Source organism: Glycine max, chromosome 15 (assembly GCF_000004515.6).
Source record: "Glycine max cultivar Williams 82 chromosome 15, Glycine_max_v4.0, whole genome shotgun sequence".
Taxonomy (NCBI): domain Eukaryota; kingdom Viridiplantae; phylum Streptophyta; class Magnoliopsida; order Fabales; family Fabaceae; genus Glycine; species Glycine max.
Window position 1 is genome coordinate 21,987,608 of NC_038251.2, and position 27,193 is coordinate 22,014,800.

Consider the following 27,193-nt stretch of genomic DNA (forward strand, 5'->3'; position numbering starts at 1 on the left):
AAATCACTAATTAACATAAAAAATAATAAATAAATAGGCATGCAATATCAATGTAAAAGTTTTTATATCATCATCCAGTCAAACAATTTTTTGGTGTCTTTTAAGATAGTTTATTGTAAAATAACTTAACATAACGATGTTTCATAATTGAATGAGATTTTGCATTGTTAATGGATGCATTTTTCATTAATAAGTTAAAACTAATAAATTTTAACTTGAATTTTCAGTATTTCATTGTTCATGAGTACTACTATTTATAAATTTTATCAACAAATGTTTTGAAAAAGGATATTTTCTAATAAATACACAATAAAATTTTCAATAAAAAGTTCATGATATTACTATATGTGTTTTATCAAATGTTTAAAATAATCTCACAAAAAGAATATGTATTTTCTAATACACTTTACAAAATTGACTTGATTTTTTCATTTTTCTAAAAAATCCTCTATTTACAATCTACTTTAAAGTATAACTTTTGAATTAGAACAAAATATATGTTTTTATGTAATCTTTTCAATCAATGGAGATAAAGAAATTTCAGATATTGTAGAAATTAATCAAGTATCATCCATTACAATGGCATAAACCTTAACCTAAATAAATAAGACAAAGACAAGAGTTTAAAAACCACAACAACAATAGGTCATTTAAACAAACAAAAAATCCTAAAAGAACACCATCAAAGATACCTCGAACATAATGCGACCTTTTTGTTGCACTTTTCATAATAAAATTTATCGCCAATCTCTTTTAGTTTCTTTGCACACTCCAAGCATTAATCATACTCTCAAATTCAACATCAATATTTTGGGCAAAAACAATACCAATTCCATGAACAAAAAAATGTTAAATAAAACAACATCATGTGTCCAATCCAATAATCATTAAATAATTAAGAAGCAAATTAAAAAGAAAGTTAAAAGTTTTATGCTCTCACCTTGTCATCCAAAATATCAAAGCTATTAACATGGCTCTTGTTATTGAAATCACTACCCAACCACAATCCAATGAAACAAACACAAATTTTATACTTGATCCTCTCAGGCTTAATCTCAAAAACCATATGCATCATTGACTTCTTTGCAAGAACTATTATGAGAGGATATTCACGACAAATTGACAATACAAGAAAAGTGTGTTCATCTATATATTAAAATTGGGTGAGAATTTATTTATAGATTTATAGAGATAAAGATCATAACAAAAAGGAAATACGACCCTTCAACTATAGAGTTTTGGCTCAAAGAGATGAAGGACATCTTTGAGGTTGTATTGACTACCATGTTGAAGGACGAGGCAAAGAATTGGTGGAAAGACACGATGGAGAGGATGATGACCTTGGAGATTCTTGTCATTTGGGAGAACTTCAAGATCACATTCTTGGACAAGTACTTTTCTTTACAGTGTCAGAATCCAAAGGTAGAGTAGGTTCCTGCAACTCAAGCAAGTAAAAGTGATAGTTGGTCAATATCTGGCCAAATATCATGAGTTAGTCAAGTACTTTCGTTACCTTCGCAATCAGCCTAATGAGAAGTGGAAGTCCATCCAATTCGAGCAAGTCTTGAGATTTGATATTCATAGCAAAATTAGGACTTTGGAAATTAGGTGTTATGAACTCCTAGTTAACAAATGTCTCTTTGATGTTTTAATTAAAAAAAAACATGTTTTTTATGCATATGAAATTACCTTGTTGCCCTTTTTTTTGGGGGGGGGGGTCATTTAAGTAATAAAGGATAAAGGATTAGCCTAATCAATTAAAAAACCAAAATTAATTTATGTCTAATTTAAATCAGTTTTTCATTCATCCATTGTAATCAACATTATTATTTGATTATGGATACCTAATATGGAATAAAGTGAGGTAAAAAGTCTCACCAAAAAATTTAAAATAATACAAAATCCGCATTGTTCACGAGCAAAAAGATACCTAATAAAGGGAGGTAAAGAGTCCCACCAAGTGACTCCCACCTTATTATTCACTCCATAATTTGTTAATTTATCTATATATTAGTTCCTTTCTCTAAAGATATCAGAAACATAAAAGTGTAGTTGAGCACAAAACTTAAGAAAATGATTCTATCTATTTCTATAATCCCAAGGTACAATACGTAAAATATCAAAAAGCAATATATTGTTTCAGGTATGTAGGATATATGATTTTAGATGAGATTCTTTGCTTAGAATCTAGCTAACCTTTGTAGTTTCCTACTATCTTTGATAATTGTTCAATCTCTTTATGCTTCATTTTTTATGACATTACCAATTTTTCAATCTTCCTTTTAAACCTGCATGAAATCCTATTACCCCACCACTTTCTTGTTAATAAAAATCCATGAATAATATTAACATAATTAAATTAGCTACTATAATAATTTCTTTTCAATGAGAAATAAAAAATATGGTATGATAATGCTAATGAATGTATTTTAGTAAATTTATCTTAATTTAAATTAAGATATTAAATAGTTTAACAAAATAGCAATTTCAATTGACATCAATTAACAAATATGTCTAAAAATATAATATATAAATAATCAATGAATACTAAAATATGTATATCAATTAGTTGCACCTAATTGCATTGATGGTGTAAAAACTAAATTAGTACATTATACTTAATTTGAGCCCAAAAAATTGTTGTTCACAATCTTTGATTTTTAATTTTTTTAACTCATTATCCAAATATATGATATTAATTTGATGCAAAATACCTTATTGTATTAGTACATAATTTTTGTTTAAAATAATTCTCAATGTGGATTTAGGTAGTGATTTTTTCTATATCAAAAAATTTATAAAAGATTATCACAATGACAATTATCATAATATAATTTAACTTTATAAATACATGTTATTAATATAAATTTACTTAATATCCAATAATGCATCATTATATCATATAAATTAACCAAAATTATTACAAATTTATATTTTTGTATATAAAGTACAAATACTTTTTACCTTTTGTTTTATAATTTTTAATGTTCTTTTATTAAGTCAGGTGTATCAAATCTCATGTATAGTTATTCGATGTAATGAGATCAACACTTGATGTATATTTGGAATGATAAATCTTTTAATTAATCCTATAATTTGGTAAGATGAAAAATTCACTTTTCAAAAATAATAATGTTGTCAAATATCTTATGATCAAATGTGTGAGCAACCCATCATACGAAATTCTGAAAATTCAAATTCATATTCTTATTTTATTTTATTTTTGAATTTGTACATTAGAAAAGAACAAAAATATTAGTACATCAAATTTAAAGCATTAAAGAAACAAAATGATAAAAAAAAAAGTACTCAAATGAAGTAGATGTTGATAACAAGTTGGACAACTTTAAACACCATATTCACCTTTCGTCCGCAATGTCATGATGTTGGTCAACCATTTTAGACTATACACTTATAAAATAGGACAATAAAACATAAAAACAAAATAAGGTTATAAGTCTTTAGAATGAAGAAAATGCAAAAAAAAAAATTACTTATGTATATGCATCTTAATTTGACAATATATTTTTCACCCTGACAAAGGCATAGATTAAAAAAAAGACTATTGTAAAAATGATCAGAGATGATGAATACACAATTGAACCTAAAAAAACTAAGAGTGTGTTTGGACGGAGAAATTTTAAATTCTGAGAAATTTTAAATTCTAAGAATTTCAAATACTTCAATTGAAATTCCTTTATTTTCAAAATTTTGTGTTTGGATAAAAAAAATTAAAATTATGAGGATGAAAAAAATGAATGAAAAAAAAGAGAAGATATGGTTATTGTGTTAGTTATACGTGTTCCTCTATGCTCACATCCGATCAATATTTTAGGAACTCAGACGGTGTTTTTTGAGGAAGACAAGAAGAGAATTTCAATTTCTCACCTTTTAGAAGGAAATTGAAATTCCAGATTTTTAGTTGTTTAAAATTTTATTTTAAAATTCTAAAATTTTAAATTCTTCATAAAAAGCATCTAAACAATGAATTCTAAATTATAGAAATTCAAATTCTTTGATAAATTACTTTCCTCAGTTAAAATTCTCAATCCAAACACACTCTAAAAGAAATCAAATCCAAGAAAAAAGAAAAAAAATACCTAGATTGTGTCTCTTATGAATATGCATCTTTTGTCATTTTTTCTTTGTTTGGTTGTCTTTATACTCTTTTACTAGAATTTGAATTTCAAAATTGAGCTAAATTAGAAGATATTATCAAATTAATAATTTTTGTGAGTTTGTATGAGTGATTAGAAGATATTCCCATATTAATAATATGTGTGATTATGTATCTAAGTGATTGTCGAATTGTGTATGAAAAAATTATTATTATATTTCCATTTCGATTTGATGTTAAGAATATAATTTGTAACTTTTTCTTAATTTCAAATCGATTTATTTCTTAAAAGTCCTGAGAATGTCATGTGTAAACATTCCTTTTAAAAAATATTCTCCTATGTATATACTATAAACTATAGATAGATGTTAAAATAATTTTTATTGATCAATGTGATGTACTTAAAACAATTATTTCAACAAAATGGTCGAACACAAATAATGTGTTATGAGCGTAACATATTGTGATAAATTTAACTACTTGATTCTCTTTTGGGTTTAAGATATAATAATTTTACATATAAATTTTATAGGTTATATAATTTAAAATGTGGAGATAATTTTAAACAATATGAAGATCATTTTCAACAATAATATGAATTCATTATTGTAGTGTTTGATCTACCATGGAAAATTGTATCAACTTAATCTTTAAAAGTCTTAAAGGTTCCCAAAACTAACCTTTTGCTTCAACAAAAAAACTTATATGTGAGTTCTCATTAAAGTCAAATTTTGAACATTGATAGCAATGATTCTAAAAAAACATTGATGACAATGCATATGATTTTTATCGTTTATTTGAAGAATTTTTTTTCTAATTTTTTGTTATCAAATTTATAAATGAAGTAAGAATTATGGAAAAGAGAATCCATCACACAATTCTAAAAAATAATTTGTTTGTCATCATGGTTGTTTATTATCAACACAGTCGTTGAATAAGAATAATAGAATAATGAAAAAAATTCAAAATGTAATTATAATGTAAGAATGTAGAATTCTAAAAGATAAACTAGATTTGAGGAGTAATGAGTTACATGTTTTAATAATTCTCATAAACATAAGTTATTGGAAGATAAAGAGGTTTAATTTCTTCCTAATAAAACCGATTTAATAATTGTGTATCATTATTGTCAAAAGTTGTTTGCCTTGTAAATAGAGTTCTCAAAACGAGCTCAAACTTGTGGGTCACCCCGACCACCCGTGGGTTTGAGAAGAGTCGGACCAAAAAACCCACAAAAATGTAATTAGGTGAAAATTTAAACTCAACCCACCTAGGACCTAGCTCATCTGGGCTGAACCTTTAGTGGATTGGGTACTAAACATAAGTGACTAATTATAACAATAACCCATTAATCTGTAACTCACAGTCACAACACAACTTAAACAGCATGAACGAACGTGTCCAACCCTTAATCTCCATTCACTCGAAATCACACACATCATTGTTGTTGTCGTCTCCCTTCACCTATGTTGGCACCTCAGAACAACACCAGCCCTACACTATGTATGTAATTATATGTTGTTTTCCTTCCATCGGTTCCATGTATTTGTAATGTATTTGTGTTGTCTCAAGTTCTCATAATGGATTTACCTCATAATATTATAATTATTTGCAATCTATTTTTTTCTTGGAAATATTGATAACTCAAGAAGCAAATATTCATTTATAGTGCAAATCTAAATTTGTGAGGAATTTCACTGCTAGTGCACTTGTTGCGGGCACAATTGCATGTGTTGGTTTATCATTTTTGTATCCTTAATGATTTTGGTAATCATTTACAATTATTCAATGAATATTATTTCAATAATTGAAATTTCTTGTTTTGGATTTGGAACATTGTATCTTTAATGTGTTAACAAGTAATATGACGGGTGAAAAGTGAAAATATTGGTAATGTTGTACTAATAGTAAGCTTAACTAAGCAATGAAAGAATATGTTTTCTTCCTCATTTTGTAGTTAACAATTATTGCCTTAACAACCTAATAGGGTAATTGTCTTACTTCTGATTTTGGAACTACATAATTAGGAAGATTTATAATATGTATTTTATTTAGTCTACCATAGTTACAACATATTATCATTAGTGCTTATTCTAGGGTAAGTATGACAGTAATTATTATATCTTTATTGCAACAACTTGGAAACTCTGTTTACCAAACTTCTAGTATGTAATAAATCATAATATATCTTGTTGTGTTATGGTATGTTGATAGTAAAAGATTTAATTTAACTAATATTTTTTAATTTATTCAAATTTATTTTTCTAAAAATGATTTTTTCGTTGATTTTTTTTTAAAAAAAATTATTTTTATTTTAGAAGGGTTGCTGAACCCATTGTAGGTTGGACCAGGTCACTATTTGCTAAAAAAACTATAAATAAGTTGGGTTGGATTGACTTGTTTAAGGGGTGGGTCGAGGTGGGTTGGATCAAATCAACCCGTTTTAATAGTTTTACTTGTAAATCTTGTAATAATATTTGTGTTTGAAAAAATAATAAATATGGAATTCATTTACCATTTTTAGAAATTAGAAAAATATATTTGAAATTTTATTCAATTTCAAAATTATATTAGTAAAGAGAATAATTCTTTGGAAGTTTTAAAATTATGCAAAAGTTTAAAAGATAAAGATGATGTCTTCTAATATGATTCCGCAATAGATGAAAGTAGCAAATTGAAACATATCATTTGGATTTATGGAAATTTAATTTGAGCATATGTAACTTTTGGAGATATGATTGTCTTTAAAACCACATATAAAATAAATTATTATGATATATGCCTCCTTGTACTATAGATTGTTATTGATAATCATGAAAATTCAAATATTCTTTTTGTTGTGTTATATTTTGAGATAAGAAAATTTCTTTTTTCATATGGACTTTAAAGGTAAATTTCTATTATTTTAAATTTTTATTACTACTTAAAATTTAACTAAGATTTTAGTAATATTTTATGACTTGGTTTCTTTTCAAAGTTTCATGTATTTTAATTAAGGAAAATATTCACAAACAATTCTTACTAATCAAGATTTTCCACTTAAAGAAGTTATTTAATAAAATGACCAAACACAAAGCATGCAATTTGCATATGACATTGTGGCATAATTATCAATTTAATTTTTTTCTGGGATCAAGATATAATTAATGATTTCAAATATAAATTTTATAAGTTATACAATTTAGAATGTGAAGATAATTTTGAAGAATTATAAAAATTGATGGTTGCAAAAATTTGCATATGACATGCTATGACAAAAATATCAACTTAGTTGTCTTTTTAGAATGTTGAGATGATTTTGAAAAATAATAAAAATTTATGGTTGCATGCTTTGGTTTATGTATGGACAAACAAATTGACTTAACCATTAAAGAATTTTCAAGATTCACTAAATGAGTTTTTGCCTTAATCAAGATGCTACAAAACACTTCTTCTGACAATAGAACTATCTTCCTTGATCACCCCAAGGATAATAGACCTAATATGCATACTTTGCATTGTGAAATCCTCTCCCCTGAGAAATTGCAGGAACAAAGGGAGAGAGTGATCCATGCAACAATCGTTATTTCTAAACGTTATTTGATTAATCACAAAGATACATTTGTTAGGTGTGAAATTCATAAACATATAACAAAATTTAAAAAAAAATTGTGGCATTCACGAAACAATGTAAGACCACTTTCGTAGTCTTACAATTGAATGACATTTTTGAAACTCTTATTGATTATCTTGATGGCAATGCACACACTCAATGCCTCCATGTGGTATTCAAGAATTTAGAATTATTAAAATATTGTATCTTTATCTTGCCCTATAACATATCATTGGTGTTGTAATTTATTAAAAAAAAAAATCAAACTTTCAAGTAATGATTTCATTGAACAAGAATGGATGACTTCAATAATAAATGACAAAATCTTAATGAAAAATTTAGTCGGCAACGATTTGGATCCCAAACAACTCTTGGACATTATTTTAGCAAACCTTATAGAGAAATAATATATTCATGTGCAATGTCTCATTGCATTCACCATTAGTAAGTAATAGAAATGCTAATGATAAAAATAAAAAATAAAAACTCCTACTTGAGCACTATTGTTTGGGTTTTATTCAAAGTTACTTTGTTTATTAGGTTGGTGATGCTTTGTTGAGAGAGGTTGCTAAAGTCTGTCCAAATTTTTAGATCCTTGTTCATAAGAGTTTTCTGAAGAAAAAAATTGTTGATTCAATCCCATGAAGTTGAATTGACTATGTTGACCAAAAGATATATCAAGTTGGGAGAGAAGTTTAGACTTAAAAAAAAGAAAAATAACATGTTAAGAAATAGTTCACAGAAACCCTTAAGTCGCTAGAGCATCAACTACTTGTAGGAAATCTTAATCACTTTTAACTAAGTGATTATGTTTTGTAACAAAATAAACTTAGATGTGCCAAACCTAGGGTATCTTTTATGAAAACATATTCAATTGTGATCCAATTTTTACATTTTTTTAATGTTGACTCCCTTTTGCTTCAACCAGGAAACATTGGTTTGTTAGTTCCTTATGAAGGTCAAATATTTAATAATGATAAAGATGCTTATGATTTTTACTCTTAAGTTATAAAGAAAAGTATTTTTTTAATTCAAGATATAATGACTTCAAATACAAATTATATAGATTATAAAATTTAGAATGTGGAAAGGATTTTGAACATTGAAAATTGATAGTTACACAAATTTGCATATGACATATTGTAGCAAAGATATCAACTAGGTTGTCATTTTTTGGAATTCAAGATAAAATGACTTTAAATATAAATTTTATAGATTATACAATTTAGAATCAGTACAAAAATGAATCAAATTCATAGTGATTTTTTATCAGGAACAATTGAGTTATTCACAAAGTTAGACATTTGACAACGATATTTTATTATCATTGAGATTAAATATTCCTTTTGTCAATATGAACAATATTGTAGGGGAAATTATATTTATCACATTGATAAAATTTGTTGCTACCAATATCACTGCAAAAAATATTTTTCTATATTATTGTGTTTGTTGTCGCTCGAAAAAGTACTACTTAATGTCAACACTATTTAATGTCTTTGAAAAAAAAATTATATTCAAACGAGATTACTGTTTTTGAGAAAAATAATACTTAATGCTAACAATGTTCATTTTCGTTTATATATGTACTATTTAATCACAACAACATTCATTATCATTGTGAAAAGTTACTTTTCCATATCAATGTTCATGTTGTCATTGGGAAAAGTATTACTTAACGACTACATTGTTTATAGTTGTAGCACAAAGTTATTTTTCTATGCCAACACATCTATGTTGCCGGAAAAACATGTTTTTTTGTACTAACATGCCTAATGTCGTTATAAATAGATGTTTTTCTATGCCAAAGACATTTAATGTCGCCACAAAATGCTAATTTCCTTTTTGTTTTCTTTTACCTGTTCAAAATATATCACATTAACTTTATTTATTATAATAAAAATTATAATCATACAATGGTCTAATTAAAAGTTTAATTGGATTCCTCAATTATTAAAAATGTCAATTAGGCCATCCAATTGTTTAACAACACTTCAATTCACGACAACTAATTTTTTTTAAAAAAAATACAATCGTATCCTTTTTTTATCTATTCCAATTAACTAGAAAAATTCAAGATGTAATTGTAGTGCAAAAAATGAATTGCTAAAATGAAAATTGGATTTAAAACTAATGGTTAATTACATGTATTAATAATTACCATAATCACAAGTTTTTAGATGATAAATAGGTTTAATATCTTTCTAATAAAAGTGATTTCATAAACATATATTATTTATCTTAAAAGTTGGTTTTCCTTTGAGTTATATAATAAAATAGCTCAAGGTAGGAAAATGAAAATATGTGCAAGTCATATTCCATTTTTAGAGGAAAATTTCATAAATTTAATTCAATCTTAAAATAATATTATTAAAATGAATAATTCTTTTGAAGTTTTCAAATGTTTTAAAAAGTTTAAAATACAAAGGTGATGTCTTACTATATGATTTCAAAATCACAATAGATGAAAGTAATAAATTGAAGCATAGTATTTGGGTCTTTAGCGATTCAATTCAAGTTTATGATCCTTTTGATAATGCGGTAGTCTTTGATATCATATATAGAATAAAGTATTATAATATGCTTCAGAATTTTTGGGTTTGGATTAACAATCATGAAAATTTGATTTATACTTTTTTTTCTTTTATATTGCGAGATTGAAAAAATCTATTTATTCACATATATTATAAACAAAAATTCTTATTCATTTAAAGTTCTTTTATTACACTATTTTTAACATCGAGATTTTGTTTATATTTTATTATTAGAGTTTTAGGTATTTTCTATAATGAAAATATTCACGAACAATTTTTACTGACCAAAGTCGTGTACTTAAAAAAATATTTCAATGAGATGGTTAATGCAGGTGACATATTGTAACAAATTTATCAATCTGATTCATAGTTATAACAACCAGACCGATTCAATCAGGATCGATATCCTAAGCAGTTTGGTTAAGGTATAGGATCAAAAATGCAATTGACCCAATTTGACCTAACTGATTTTGGGTAAATCCAGTGACCCGGACCAATTTTCCCCGATTGAGATTTTTTTTGGTTCTTATCCCATCTTAAATAGTTAATACCTGATTATTGAATAACATATAATATGTTCCTATAATATTTTTATTATCTTGATAACAATATATAATAACTAATTATAATCATATTGGTTATATATGGTTCAAAATTTAGGTGTTTTATACATCTTTCAACAAATGTGCTTATGATCATTTGATAACTTTTATATTTAGTCATGAAAAATAAGAGTTTTCTTGGTAAATAAATGATAATACCCAATAAAATACTAGTAACTTATAGTAATAAACGATTGCATAATACTTTATAGTTTGATGATGATAGTGAATTAAATTTTGGAGTATAGAATTGATCACATTATATTAGGTATTATATATATATATATATATATATATATATATATATATATATATATATATATATATATATACATACATACATTTTTTTTATTATATATACTAGGATAATCGGGTCAAAAAGTGACCTACCCACTCTCCCTCTGACCTAGTATCAGACCGATTTCATAACACTGACTTGAATATCTTTGGAGTTCAAGATATAATGATTCTAAATATGAATTTTATAAGTTATATAATTTAGAATGTGGAGATGATTTTAATAATGAAAATTCATGATTTGGTGTACATATGGACAACCATGTTGACTTAATATTTAAGTCTTCAAGCTTCAAAAAACTATTATTTTGCTTTAAGTAAAAAAAAAATTAAAACATCTTTAACGGTAGGTTCTTCATAGATCTTGGCATAAAAGATTCCAACTTTCCATGTTTGGTCATTGGACCCCCAATGGAGATCTCCACGTTGGATGATATGTTCTTTAGTAAAATCCCTAAAGAATGGGATGGTATGAATGAAAAAATATTTAATTGTAAAAGTAAGAATGGTTGAAAAATAACCAAGAAAAAAGACCATAGATGAAGAACAACAACAAATGAGAGTCTCGTGGAAGAATAAATTAAACCAAACAAAAATTAAAAGTTAAAGAAGAATCTCAAAATCAAACCACAAATCAACAATTAACTATGATCAAACTCAAAGTTAAATATCAATCAACAATGAATTTCAAATTGTAATCCCAAAATCAACAATGAATTTAAACTATGTTTGAATAAGAAGAATATTCAAGAGGAATCAAGAGAAAATTTCAATCCCACAAAACAATGTTAAAAAACTAAATTAGAACAACTTTACTGGATTGTGCCCAAAATACACACCACACCATATCACAATGGTTTTCATGGCGAAGTGGATTTGGGTCGTGGAGGCGTGTAGTGGTGCGGCTGCGTTCATGACAAAGTAGATATTAGGCGTGGAGGTATGTGGTGGTATGATGGTCTCTCTGGCAGTGCGGATGTGGGTAATGGTGGTGTGTGATGGCATGTCCATTGTGATGGAGCATATTTGCATGTGGGGCTAATGTATATAGTGGTCGTGTTCATTTCAATGCATAGTCTATATGTTGTGAGTAGGCCAGCAAGATTCAAAGGTGAGTAGGAGAAATTGATTCATGAATGGAGATTTTGAAAGATGTAGAAGAAGTGTTTTTGATTTTGAGGGAGGTGTAGTGTATGTTGGGGTTGAGAGGAAGTATTTAATTTTTTTTTTATGAATGGATGAAGATGTGTTAAAGGTTTTGGAGAGCACAGACAAGAGAGTATATTGTCATGTGGGAATGAAGAAAAAAATTGATTATTTCCTACATGTGTGAAGTGTTTATTGATTAGAAAATTTGACATTTTGTTATAGAATTGTAAATTTGATTGACAGGCTGAGATTTAATAATCGCAGCTAATTGAAGCAATAATAAAATTCTATAAATTATATTTTCTTATTTCATATCTTACACAATCTATCTTCTATTCATTGTATTCAATTGATCTTAAGTTATAGAAAATTTATCCACTTCAAATAGTCCATTTTTATTAGTCATTTATTTATTTTTTCTTTATAAAATAAATCCAAGTCAATTTTATATTTACTTCAATCATATGCAAAATTATCAATTATCTCCTAGTGAAAATTCACAAAATCATCCATTTTATCCAATGTATTCAACACCACCAAATAATTTCACATTGAATTCACAAAATTATTCACCCTCTTCCATCGAAAATTCTAAACATCCTTTATTTTATCCTATGCATCCACTACCGTTTTTAGGCCTACAAAGGTATCCATGGTGAAGAATCCACTAATGAAAATTCCCAATCAACAATTGAGTCCATGTCTACGCAATTTTCACAATAAAGGATATAATGTATGCATGCGTCATATTGCACAATATGATTGTTGACGATGAATGACACACATCATGATAATTTTCAGTATTCTTATGATCATTTAGACAATTACATGTCACTCATTCCAATATCTAATGGTCATCATTCTGATTTTAAAATATATCTAATACGGACAATAAACATGCGTCAAAAGAAAATTCAACGAAACCTTCAAGCAAATTTGATGGAATACATTTGGGCACTTTCGAGTATGAGAAAATGAAAGTTAGATTTTATTTTAAATATTTATTGTTATCCATTTTCCTAATTTTTATTTTTTTGTATTTTTCTTAATTTTTAAATTATTGTTATGTATTTTTTTCTTAATTTTTAATTTATTGTGAACCTAAAATTAACATAATGTATTTATTTTATTTTTATTGTTATAAATTTTGAAGAAACAAAATATACCTTAAGAATATATAGTTTTTGGTATATTTATTATTTCAAAGCTAAAATGCAAATGAATTATCATTTTAAAGAAAAAAAATATAAATATAAAATTATAAACATGTGGGGTAATATGTGAGACCCGATTGAAGTTGTTAGTGAAAACATTGTTGAAGCAAAAAAATTTATAAAGATCTTCAAAGCTGAGGTAACGTGTGAGACCCACAAAAAGTTGGTTAAGATCCAAGAAGAGAAATCTTTATTATGGATGTTCTTAGTGGTAACAACCCATGTTGGGTTCTTAAGTTTCTTTTTGTTGGTCCCGTAGCATTTTATAGGATATAAAAACTCATCATTTTTGCTCTAATGGTATAACTCACTCTTGGTTCTTATCTTATTTTTTATAGGTCCCACAATGAATCTTATATTTATATAGTTTTGTTTAAATCTATTTTTAATGTAAATTCAAATGATTATTTATATAAATTTAATTGTGAAACAACAAATAAAAAATACACATAAAAATATAAATCATATAATTTTTTTTATCACTAAAAATTAACTTGATTTGAAATACATAACATTGATATTGAGATAGAAAAATTAATATAAAGTTACAACATTGAATTGATTACCTAATTTGCACCTAATATAATTGTTATACAATTCGTGGTCTCCATGTTAACTCTAAGACATGATAGATGTGTAATTCATTAAGATGTCATACAACATCACTATTTTCTTTGTCTCCTTTGTTTCTATTATTTTTGTTATGATGACATCTTTTTTCCTTAAAGCATTTCCCATGACATGCAAATTGATATTGTTATGATATGTCACAACTTCTTTTCCCTTGCTCTTAGATTGATCAAGGTGTGAACTAAATTGATGATGATCCATTTAGAAAATAAATGAGTTAAGATATGGAAATATTATGAAGATGGAACTAACATAATAGTTTGAAATTGGAAAATAGAGATTGAGAAACTAAGCATGAGAGTGAGAATGGTAAATTGTGTGAAAATGTGATGACCAAAGAAACAATTTAGGTCAAATCACCAGTTTGGGCCTTCTCAGCACCCTCAACTTACATGTTTACTCACATGCAATGTTATTCATCAATACATGTGTGTTATGATCATACATCCTATCACATTCTACATATCATCAATTCATCATTAATTTACTATTCATATTCTTTTTACCAAACATGAACTCTCACATAGTTCATCTAAACATCATGGGACTTTTCCACATCACAAGTTCCCATAATCAACACCAATCATATGAATATGAATTGCATGAGAATAGTAAGATATATAAACTATACTCATCCAATTTAAGGTTCATATAGACTTCAAAAAGCAATTAAGGTTGAAATTCAAATGAGATATCCAAAATAAAACTTGATAGACAACCTCGCTTAAGTGTGGTCCTTTTAACATCCAAATTTTCTAGATTTAGGAAACTCAGTGTAGAAATAACTTATGTTTGTTTGATATGCAATGTGACAATATTATCCATGGTGAAATAATTTATATAAGAGCTAGAACCATCATTGGACAATCAAGTAACCTAGATTTTAAGTATTGGGTCTAAGAAAAAGTGGTTAAGAAGTAGAAAACCCTTCGTCAAACCTTCAGTCAACAAAATTCAACCACAGTCTAGACAATCAAAGTTACGAAATCCTTTATTAATAGTAGTTTATTAGTAATTAAGAACATTTAGGCTAATATGAGAGATTTACATTAATGAAAGTTTAGAATATTAGTTTTTCTAAATGTGAGAAATTATTACTTTGATTAATTAAGGAAGAAGAGAATTAATTTTTCACTCACTTTAATTTTTTTTTGTTAAATCTAACAAAAAGGATTAATAAATGAAGCATTACTCTATAATCAATTTAGAAGTTAGAATTTAATTAGGAACTAAGTAGAGGATTGAGTCATTAAGGGTGGTTAGGAGGAAATAAAAAGGGTGGGACCTAGGGGACCCACATGTGGGGCTCACTCATGACCTAGGACACTTGATATAAGAGAGAGAAGCTCACCTTCCCCTCATGTGTCGTCGATTTGGAGAGAGAGGGGTGCCTTCTCTTTCTTCTATTCTCCTTCATTGTTGAGGTGCTTTGAAGGTTTTTGAATAGGTTTTAGGTGAGTTCTTAGTCTTTTTTCATGCTTTTCTTCATCCTTTTCTCATCAACCCACTAGGATTCTCATCTTCCCCTCTTATTTCATTTTCATGTTCATGTTCTAGGAAGAACTCAAGGTTTCAACTCAATCCACACTCATCTCTTTGGTTCTTTGTGTTAACCAAAAGGAAAGGGAAGAGTACTTGATAATTTTGAATCAATGTTTTGTTTATGAGAAGTTAAATTTCTACTATGTAGTGCTTTGGTGTGAAATCTGAAATCTGCAATGTGATCCTATGATCTATGCGTGCTTTATTTTTGAATTATGGGTTCAAAAAATAATTTCCTTAACCCCAAAAACCTAGGAAATCATATACGATATATCTCATTTGAAGTTATATAGCATTTAAAATTAAATTTTTTAAGTTAGGTTAAGTTATATTTGCATATTGCTCTGTTTTCAAAAAAATTGAAATTGAGACTAGAATATATGATTATGGACCTCAAACTTGAACTCACTTGGTCCAGAAACCTAGGGTTAGACATAAAATACCCCCAATTAGTATAGCTCTCAGAATCACAATTTCATGTTTTGCTCTTTTTTGGTAAATCCTACTTTATTTTGCACGAACTGCACCTATGGGCTTTGTTTCTCTAGATTTTGACCATGTAAATGAGTTCCTCATGTTTGAAAACATAGGGTTTGATATAAAATTGCACGAAATGGATTTTTACAACTCTTGGAAATTAGAAAACAAGTTGTGTGAACTTTGAGAATTAAATGTAGGACAATTTGGTATTAGGGTCAAATGGGAGTGGAATTAGAGAACTTTGAATTCAAAACTAAATTCCTTGCCTTCGAAAACCTTAAGAAGCATATATGGTTTGTCCTAAATAAATTTCTACACCATTGAGAAATTTGATTTTAAAGCAGACAATTATGTACAATTCCAAGTGAGAATGTGTCATGAATATGTAAAAATGCATGATATGAATTATGGAATGAGTTGTTTACTTTGATTGAGACCTTATGATGTGAATTGTAAGAATAGTTATGTTATATGTTGTAAGATGGAGTGAGTGTGTCCACTTGGCAATACATATTGCATGTTATAAATTTGAGTTTATTAATAATGTTGATTATGAACTGTCATGCTTTGGGATTGAGTTTGGGGATGTTTGACCCTCAGTAAAATTTACTTTGAATGTTTTGCAATGATTTTAGTGATTGGATATGTGGTGATAAATGATTTTGTAAAGTGGTGTTTTCCACTTAAAGGGTCATGTTGATGATGGATGACACTAGAGAGAAAAAAAAAGGATTAATTCTCTTCCTCTCTTGATATGTTTGTGTGTTTGTGCACAATGAAGGATATTTGTGGTTGGGAGCTTCATAAGGATCAACACACATTTCGAGGAAGGAAGGGACAAACAAGGTAGTGAGATTATGTTAAAATTAAAGATATTGATGTGTCGGGAGTTAGGACATGACCCTATACTCAATGGGAATACACCTTTTAATATATATTCACAAGTACCAATGCAACCATCGTTCATGCTTCTCATCATGAAGGAGGAGAGAGGATTCATTAAGTGAGGGTGGATGACATACAATAGGTAAATTAGGAGACAGTCCGAATGGTTCAAAGGAACTTGGAAGAATGTTGAGTGGTGATAACCCGACTAAGGGCATTCCTAATTAGTTCAAGGGACTCGCAGACCTCACTTGATATTCCTGACTAGAGTGGAGTTGTATCCATGGCTGGTGACAGCGTCATGTCCTATATCAGCATTACGTGTCCTTTTAATTGTCATTCATATGTTGCATAAGATCGTGAGGGCTTGAGAGGCTTAACGGTAGTGTTGGGCCCAAGAATAAGGCTTGTGTGAAAGTAGAATCGGAGATTAGGATATCATGAGCGATGTATGTTAGAATACCACTCTGGTGGTTGTCTTGGTTATGTGTGAGACTTAATGTTTGTATGCGTGGTTTTCAAAGAGATGGAGTACTCACTCCCTTATTACCATTTTCAGGATTGAATGTCGAGCATATCACCAAATCCTCCATACTTCATTGATGTCATCGAGACACGGTGGAAACATGATGATACACTCGTTGTGGACTGTTTCTTTAGGTTCCTCTATTGCCATTGTGCGCCCATAAACATATCAGGTTACAAATCTTGCATAGTTGACTTCTATGTTTGGTGGACCCAACCCACACTGTTGTACTATCGCTTTGTCGTGCCCATGCTAGAGGTTGTTATTCCTTCTGAGTCGCATTCACCACCTGTGGATGATGTGATGTCCTCTTCTAGATCTGACACTTCATCTTTGGATATTGAGACCATTTCCCCTACTATGATGTCTCACGAATTGATCTTACCTAAGTCTTGGGTACCACTTAGGATAGACTTGGTGAATCACGTGTTGAAGGAGGAGGGTGAAGATTTGGGGGGAGGACATGTCTTTTGAGGAGAATTTATCGATGGCTAAGAAGGATCTCGTCATGGAGTCAAAACTTATGGAGGAAGATTCATCACAAGATTCATCTAAAGAGTCTTGCTAACAAGCTTCTTACATCAAACTATACTTCTTTCTATGGATATAGTTGACTTTGGGCTTTGGTATAGGTGACTGCTTTGAGTCTTAGGTTTTTGCCCTTATGTGCGTATTTTGGGATGGGTAGACCTAGGCTCACACCTTTTGTTCTTAATTAGTCATTACTACTTTACATCACTTTACTTTACTTTAATTTACTTATTTGGGGTTGTATATGTTACTCAAAGTTTCACTGAGACGCATTATATTTTGCTACTCTTTATGGCACATGACACTTATTTGTCTATATTTGGTGACCATGAAGATTCAATTGTTTATCATTGTTTATTATTTGAGCATGTATGGTTTATTTATGTCTATATTTTACTCGCCAAATTGAAGTTTTAATGTGTTAAGTGATCACTACGTTTTATTAAGCACGTTTTGTAAAAAATAAGTGATGGTTTATGAAATTGGAATGGAAAGTGTTTTTAATTTTGCCAAAAAATTTCACCATCTTTTCTAATCTTTTGAGTTAACCTTATTGAGAATTGGGGACTATTTTTTCGTTATGTAAATCAATGGGTGATTAAGCATTTGTAATTTAGTTTTTTTCTATTTTTCTTAGCTCAATTGACATCTTTTGACCCTTATTTTCTCACTTTAACTTAGATTTGGTCTTAGGCAAATGATTGAGCTTAATTAATAATTGTGACTTATTTTCAGATTTTTGTACTTACTTGACCTATGTACCTTGTGCAGGGCTTATAGGATACTACAAAACTCCAAATGTAGCATGTGAGTAGCCCTGGAAAGCTAAGAAAAAGATCTTCAATTTTGTCAGAAATAAGCTTGGGCCAATTCTTTCATTTCGTGGGTTAAATTTGGCTTGGAAGTAAGAACCTTTGCACTTGAATAATTGGGTTGTGAGTTTGTGCTTTGTTTTGTGTAATTAGTTTAATTAGATAGATTAGATGGGCTAATCAAGGCAACCCCTTCCTTTTGAGTAGTCACTCTATATATTAGTGGAAGTTAGTTAGTTACTTAATTTGGTAGAAAAACAAATTTAGTTACTTGTTGTGCAAGTTTTAGGATGAAACTAACTTTTCTCTTTTTCTCTCAAGTGTTCTTCACTCTTCTTCTTCTTTTCACTTATGTTCTTCCTTTTTCTTACACAAATTTTGTGGCTCTTCCATTGGTGATGATCATGGAAGGCTAAACACTCAATCAATCCAATGATCCACTCTAATCAAGGCTGAATTCGAGTTTTGGTTTAATATTTCTATATTGTGTTAATGTCCATCTTTTTCTTCAATTTGATTTTTGATTTTCATGATTATGAATATGCTTAGGATTGAAAATGGATTAGGTTATGGATTCATTTTCGAATTGCGAAATTTAATCACAGATTGTTTGGACGATATTCCAATCTAATTTGCGAATTCAATGATTTTATGGATTAATTTGATTGATCTAACTCTAATGACATTGATTGAACTTTTACAACATGATCATCCTTTGTGGAACTATGATAATTCTGTTTGCATTGGTTTGGTGAATTGGATTTATGCTATTAAACCTGATTCATATTCTATTTTTGTTCTATTTTGTTCCTTCATTTCTATTTTTATGATTTCGCATTCCTTTATGTTGCCTACAAACTATTTGTTGAAATTCCCCCCTACTGTTCATAAGTGAGTTAAAGTAGGAACCAAATTGAATTGTATCTTTGAGTTGATCTAGGTTAATCCTGTACTGTAGAATTTCCTTGTTTTAATTGTTTTGGAATGATTCGATAGTCGTTATAAAAAATTGGCATCGTTGCCGGGGATATGATTCATTGTGTGCCAACCTTAATTCACTCATAACTAACATTAGTATAGTAGTATAGGTTTGCATTTGTCTATTGGGAAAAAAATACACATTTGTGCATGTTTTGCATATTACAACATTTTGCATTATCTTTCTTCGTACATTAACTGTTTGACATATTGGATTAGTCTTGTTAATGTTGTTTATGTAGAGTATGTGTGAGTAGTAGAGTGTTTTACATTGAGCATTAAAGTAGAGTAGCAATAAAACAGAGTAGTGGTGTAGAGGCATAATGTAGTGTATTGTGTGTCAGAGAAGTAAACTGTCTTGTGGAGTTTGACTGCGCAACTTGGTGTCCAAAGTTTATTCCCTATTCTAGGGGTATTTTGGTCATTTCATATGCAACTATCTCAAATAGACTGAAACTTTGTCATAATGTAGAAAAAATAAAATAGAGAGAATAAATTGATACTAAATTTACTACTTTGTCCTTTTAATTTTCAGGTTTAATTACTATTTTTGTTATCTAATTTATTTTTTAGTTTCAATTTGATCATTTAATTTATTTATTTGTTTCTATGATTTTAGATGACACTAATAAATTATTTGGTCCTTGATAAATTAACAAATTTTGTTTTTGGTCTTTAATAAAATTGTTTTTGTATTGAGTCCCACATAAAACAAATTTTTTTTTTGGTCATTATTATTTTGTTTGTTTTTTTTATATATTTGCTTTTTCATTTTTGTCCCTATAATATATATAGATAATTTTTTATTAATCCTTATCAAATATTTTTCAAAGAAACTAATACATAATGAACAAAATTTTATAAGGATTCAAATGAATATATATATATATATATATACATTAGAAGGATTAAAACAAAATAAACATAACTAAAAACAAATTTTTAGTTTTTTTAGGGATTTAATACAAAAAATTATTAGAGACTCTAAACAAGATTGGTTAATTTATTAGGCACTAAAAACATAATATTTAAGCTTTTTTTAACCAAATAAAGCTATTTCTCACCCCCAATGATAAAAATTTCCGCATCTGTCACCGAGTATAATGATAAAATATAATTATTATATTAATAAAACATATGAGTAACATTTTTTTTTATTTTAATAATAAAGATATATCAATGAAATTTAAATGAATTTTTGTTAATAATAAAATACTTCATATCTTTTTTAATGGAAACCTATTAATGTTTTTCTTTAACAAATGAGATAATTCAAATATGACTTCAAATATTATTTATGGAGAAGTCTTTTAAATTTAAACCAAGTATTATCTGTATTTATTATTTTCTATCATGTAATTCTTATTTACTTTTTTTAATATTTATTAAAATATCATTTCTTTATTTGTATACTCTTGAATATTGTTTTGTTATTTTAAATTAACATGAAAATACAAAATAAGATTCAAACTTTGACATATTTCATATAAAAAAATATACTACAATAAATGTTTTCATTTTATTAAACTTCAAAATATAATTGATCATAATATATATATATATATATATATATATATATATATATATATATATATATATATATTATCCTCTATTAACTATACATTATGTTATATTATGAATATTAATAATGTAAAATTGCTATAAAAATTAAATTCATTTAACTTAATTTATCAATAATTTATTATCAACTTTATTATATTAAATTAATTTTATTTTTATTTTCCTTGATAAAATATTTTGGACAAGTGACGAATAATTAAACAATTTTTGATAATTTATAGTTATTTTAAAAAATAAAATAGACTTAAATAATGATGATGAACCTATTTTTAACATGAGTACATATTTTATTACACGATAAGGCAATTGCTTTCCTATGTTATTTTATTTAATTATATTAATTTATTTTTAGAAGCTTTATTTACATGATAGTTCACTTTAGCAAAACACTGTAACCAATTTTTGATTCGACCCAAATTTTTTTAGAAAAAGAGGTTTATGATTTTTGAAGTTCAACAGCAGCTGCGCTGGGAACGCACATGGCCTAGCTCCTTCCGCTCCTAAGAAACCTACTCTTGCAATAAACAAACGAATTCCCCTAATAAATACAAATTACCAAACCGATTTTACTTGCACCTTCTTCAACTGTTCTTGTTCTTGTTCTCCCAAGTCAAATCGAGTTTACTTTAGTGGTCGAAATTATTATTGACTATTATTATTGGAGATTCCATGCTCGAGAAAAGAGCAATGAGTGTATTTGAAGGCACGGACCCCACATGGGTGCTGGGGTTGGTCCTATGAGATGCCAATGCCATTAATGTTTTACACATTGCCCCATGTCCCAAAACCATAACTTTCCACACACATGAGGGAGTAGTAGTAGTCAATGTCGTCTATTTAACCATATTGTTACTCCTTTGTGTACTTTTTCTTTGATGGGTATGAGTGGTTTTTTGTTTTGCCCCTTTGGTTTAGGTTTTTTCCTTTTGTTTGTTTGTTAGGGGTAGACAGAACTTGGTGGTTGACCAAAACGCAGTGGTGATTAGGAATTTGGGTTTTTAGGGTTCCAATTTTTATTTTTTGGGAAGTGGGTGTAACCGTAGTGGAGTGGTTCTAGGGTTTTTTGAGGTGGTGTTGTTGTTGATTGAATCTATTGGTGGTGGATTCGGCTCTTTTGGTTTGTTGGGCTGCTGGAATTTTTGATAAAGGTTGCGTCTTTGGAGGAAGGGGATAGAAAGAAGCTGCATTGTGAATCAATTTTGAGGAGGGTGAATTTGAGGCCAAGTGGGTTTGATTAGTCAATTGAACTTAGATCTGTTCTTGACTCGGTTTTGTGAAGTAATTGGTGTTCTCTTTTGGGATTTAAGGAAATGGCTTGTGTGAAATTGGGTTCCAAAGCTGATGCTTTCCAGCGGCAAGGGCAGGCCTGGTATCTAGCTTTATGCTTTTGTTTGCTTTGTAAATTGCAGTTTTGCTGTTTTTATTTTCTCTTTCTTCTCTCCTCAAATGTGATGTTCTTTCTGTGTGTTGTGAAGTCTAGGATTAGGAAGAACATGCTATCTACTTTTAAGCTGTACGTTTACTGCATGCTTGCTTGTTTCTTTGAGTGTTTATGATGGTTCGGAATATTGAACTCTTGTTAAAGTGTGTGTTACTTAATATTGGATATAAGGAGAATATTTCTTTTTGTGAGGTCTTATTAGTCTTGCTTGTTAGATCTTTCTATGTCAATTTCATTCTTGGTGGTACTTGAGACTTACATGTAAAGTGGCAATGAAAAGTACTTCAAGAGTTCCTACCTTTTTATTAGTAATTTGATATAGTTTGTCAAACGTACATGCATGGCAAAAGTATGTAATTTATTTTTCCTGTGTGCGAGGATTGTACTCATTTGGTGCCATAATGATAGAAATAGACATGTAATGAAGATTTTTATTCTTCTTTTATGAGTGTTTAATTTGATTTATTTTGTTCATGGTCCTTGAAGAACTGATCTAAGATTTTTCTTCATTTTTTCCCCATTTGTCATTTGATTATGCTTCTTGCATGAATATGCCTCAGTAATGGACCTTGCAATGCACTTTTTCTTACTAGATTTTTAGTTGTCATATATGTTTCTTTTATTACTATTCGGAAGTGAAATTGGCATTCGTTGAATATATGATTTTACAAGACAGTGAAGGCTTAACATATTTCTTTACTGTCTTGCCTTTTTAAAAGTAAGCCATTTTTAAATGAGACTGTTCTGAGTACAAACTGATCTAAATGCTCTGTGTTTGATGGAACTTTTTTGTAATTTTGTCACGTTTGTATAATCTTGTAACCTTTACATTGCTGTTATAACTATAGGTTCTGCACGACTGGGCTTCCTAGTGATATAGTTGTTGAAGTTGGAGAGATGTCATTTCATCTTCACAAGGTATAAAATATCTATATATCTATATCTATTCTTTTAGTTTTTTCCATCACATCTAGTTGATGCACTATTCAAACATTAGTTTGCTTAAATTTCTAGCTAAAAACTTTCCAAAGTATACATGAAGATAGACATAGCAGAATTTACACTAGTACATTAGCAATATCATGCTAAGAAGTATTTTGCCAATTTACTGGTCATTGAAAATAATTGATATTGGGCATGTTTCTGTGTTGATAAAAACTTGACAATTTCTGTTATTGTCTTTGGGCATTATGTAAATGCAATATGGTGAAGGGCATTATTTTGTTCTGTTTTTGGAATGCAATGCCAAGTTACAATTCTATTTCCCTGCATATATCATTTAGCGCATGTTTGATTTTACATTTTTACACAATAACTTTCCATCTAAAAAAGCTTGCTCTCACTATTTTGAAGATAAGATTTTGTGAATATTAGATTAGCTAATTCATATTTATGCTTAATGCAGTTCCCCTTGCTCTCTAGAAGTGGGGTTCTGGAAAAAATGATTGCCAAGGCTTCTGAGTCAGAGGAAGAATGTGTCATATCCCTCGGTGACATTCCTGGTGGGGCCAAAACATTTGAACTCGTGGCAAAATTTTGTTATGGTGTGAAACTTGAACTTACAGCATCAAATGTTGTGTACCTCTGGTGTGCTGCGGAGAGTCTTGAAATGACTGAGGAATATGGTGAAGGTAATCTTATTTCACAGGCTGAAGCCTTTTTCAATCAAGTGGTCCTCCGTAGTTGGAAAGACTCTCTGAGAGCACTTCAAACCTGTGATGATGTTTCGGCCCATGCTGAAGAGCTCCACATTGTGAAAAGATGCATTGAATCACTGGCAGCAAAGGCATCTACTGACCCAAATTTATTTGGGTGGCCAGTGCTGGAGCGTGGTGGTCCCTTGCAGAGCCCTGGTGGAAGTGTTTTGTGGAATGGAATAAGTACTGGGGCAAGACCAAAAAATTCGAGTTCAGATTGGTGGTACGAGGATGTAACAAATTTGAGTTTACCTCTTTTTAAGACATTGATAGCTGTCATGGAATCTCGAGGCATTAGGCAGGAAATTATTGCCGGTTCTCTTGCTTTCTATGCTAAAACATATCTGCCTGGGTTAAATCGACGTCAGGTTTCTGGCGAGTCCAGTACCCGTCTGTCACAGGTAGCCATGGGGTCTCCACTATCAGAAGACAACCAGAAGATTCTACTGGAAGAGATTGATGGATTGCTCCCAATGCAGAAGGGCCTGGTTCAAACAAAGCTCTTGTTTGGTCTACTACGAACAGCCATGATTCTACGAGTGAGCCCCTCTTGCATATCAAACTTGGAGAAACGGATTGGCTTGCAGCTTGATCAAGCTACTCTGGAAGATCTCTTGATGCCAAATTTCTCATATTCAATGGAGACACTTTACAATGTTGACTGTGTGCAAAGAATTCTTGATCATTTCCTTGCCATGGATCAGGTTACTGGAGGTGCCTCTCCATGCTCAATTGATGATGGTCAATTGATTGGATCGCCTTCACTGACTCCAATCACCACGGTAGCAAAGCTGATTGATGGTTACCTTGCAGAGGTTGCACCTGATATTAATTTAAAACTTCCCAAGTTTCAAACCCTTGCCGCTGCTGTTCCAGAGTATGCCAGGCCTTTGGATGATGGTTTATATCGTGCCATAGATATTTATTTTAAGGTATGAATCTTGAACAAATTGGTTTATGTCATTCTATAATTAGTGCTAATATGCATTATCGTGCTATAATTCCCATCCTTGATTTGAATAGGCATACTTTACCCAAAGGATATTTGACTATAAGCCAGATATCTGTGTCACATTTCTAGACAGTTTTCAAAGTCTGTTTTCTTCTATACACGTCATATAGCACAAGTTAGCATGGCTTGTCACTCTTCTAACTAGTTTGGACTGATTCACTTTTGCTTTCACAAAACTACAGTCTCACCCATGGTTGGTGGAGTCAGAGAGAGAGCAACTATGTAGGCTGATGGATTGTCAGAAGCTCTCATTAGAAGCATGCACTCACGCTGCACAGAATGAGAGGCTACCCATCAGAATAATAGTTCAAGTTCTATTTTTTGAGCAGCTCCAGCTTCGCACTTCTATTGCCGGTTGCTTTCTAGTTTCAGATAACCTCGATGGATCGAGGCAGTTGAGAAGTGGTTTTGTCGGATCTACGGAGGGTGGCTGGGCGTCAGCCGTGAAGGAAAACCAGGTTTTGAAAGTGGGAATGGATAACATGAGGATGAGGGTGTCTGAGCTTGAGAAGGAGTGCTCAAACATGAGGCAGGAGATTGAGAAATTGGGTCGGGTGAAGGGATCGAGCGCTTGGGGAACTGTGTCTAAGAAACTTGGGTTTAAGTTAAAGTCTCAGATGTGTAGTGCTCAAGAAGGGTCTGTTAGCAACCAGAACAATGCAAATAATACGGTTGAGAAGTTGAAGGAAAGACATGTAAAGCACAAGAGAAGTTCTTCTATTAGTGACAAAGCATCAGTCTCTTCAATTGTTCATTCGTAGTGTCCACATGTTAATTTACTCACAAGGTACTTTGCTCTCATGATACTGTGTCATATTGACTAATCAATTTTCTTTGCCCTTGCTTCTTAAGCAAGTGTAACTGATGGAAACAAAAGTCTCTGTATTGTGTAAAACCGTAGTTTTAGCTTCGTTCCCCCACCCCCTTCTATTCCTTTGTCCCACTACATCTGCATATAAAAAAATTCCATGCACATTGTCTCCTACTTGTCCAAAATATTCATTTGTTTGAATTTTAATAGAGGTATGTCTAAGGATTTATTCCTTAAAATTATGAAAAGTCTCGGTAGTGTAGTGTGTGGTTTGAATGGTAGATAATCATGTTTCTTGAGTATATGATTAGAGATTTGATTTTCAAGTTTAGGTATATGAAAAAAAAAATATAGGATATAGGCTTAATTTTATTTTTTATTCTCAATTTTTGACATTTTATCACAAGTTAATTTGGCGCATTTTATTTCCATTTCCAACTGTTAAGAAACTTGTGAATTTTATCTTCTGCATTTATTTATTAATAAACACATGAGTTGGAGGTAAAATTTGTCAAAAAATATTAAGTTAGGGATAAACTTTGTCAAAAATTAAAAAATTGGGTGCAAAATTTGCCAAAAAAATAAAAAGTTGAGAGTTAAAAGTGTAATTATGTTAAAATTGGAGGGAAGATGCAATAATTAATTGTTGGGGAGTTAAAATTTGTCAAAAATTAAAAAGTTGTTTAAAAAATGCAATTAAGCCTAGGATATATTAGTCTTTTAAATAAAATTTGAGTACTTCAAAAAATTAGTTTGACTCTT

The 27,193-nt window shown here is 29.5% G+C and overlaps 1 protein-coding gene across 1 annotated transcript; it reads left to right on the plus strand.

Annotated features, from left to right (window-relative positions):
• The first annotated feature begins 21,868 nt into the window (after positions 1-21,868).
• On the plus strand, positions 21,869-26,603 carry LOC100794676 (BTB/POZ domain-containing protein At1g30440). The gene is made up of 4 exons (XM_003546515.5): positions 21,869-22,839; positions 23,760-23,829; positions 24,317-25,540; positions 25,803-26,603. The coding sequence occupies exons 1-4, from the start codon at positions 22,781-22,783 to the stop codon at positions 26,379-26,381; spliced, it is 1,932 nt and encodes a 643-aa protein (XP_003546563.1). The 5' UTR covers positions 21,869-22,780; the 3' UTR covers positions 26,382-26,603.
• Positions 26,604-27,193: the final 590 nt, after the last annotated feature.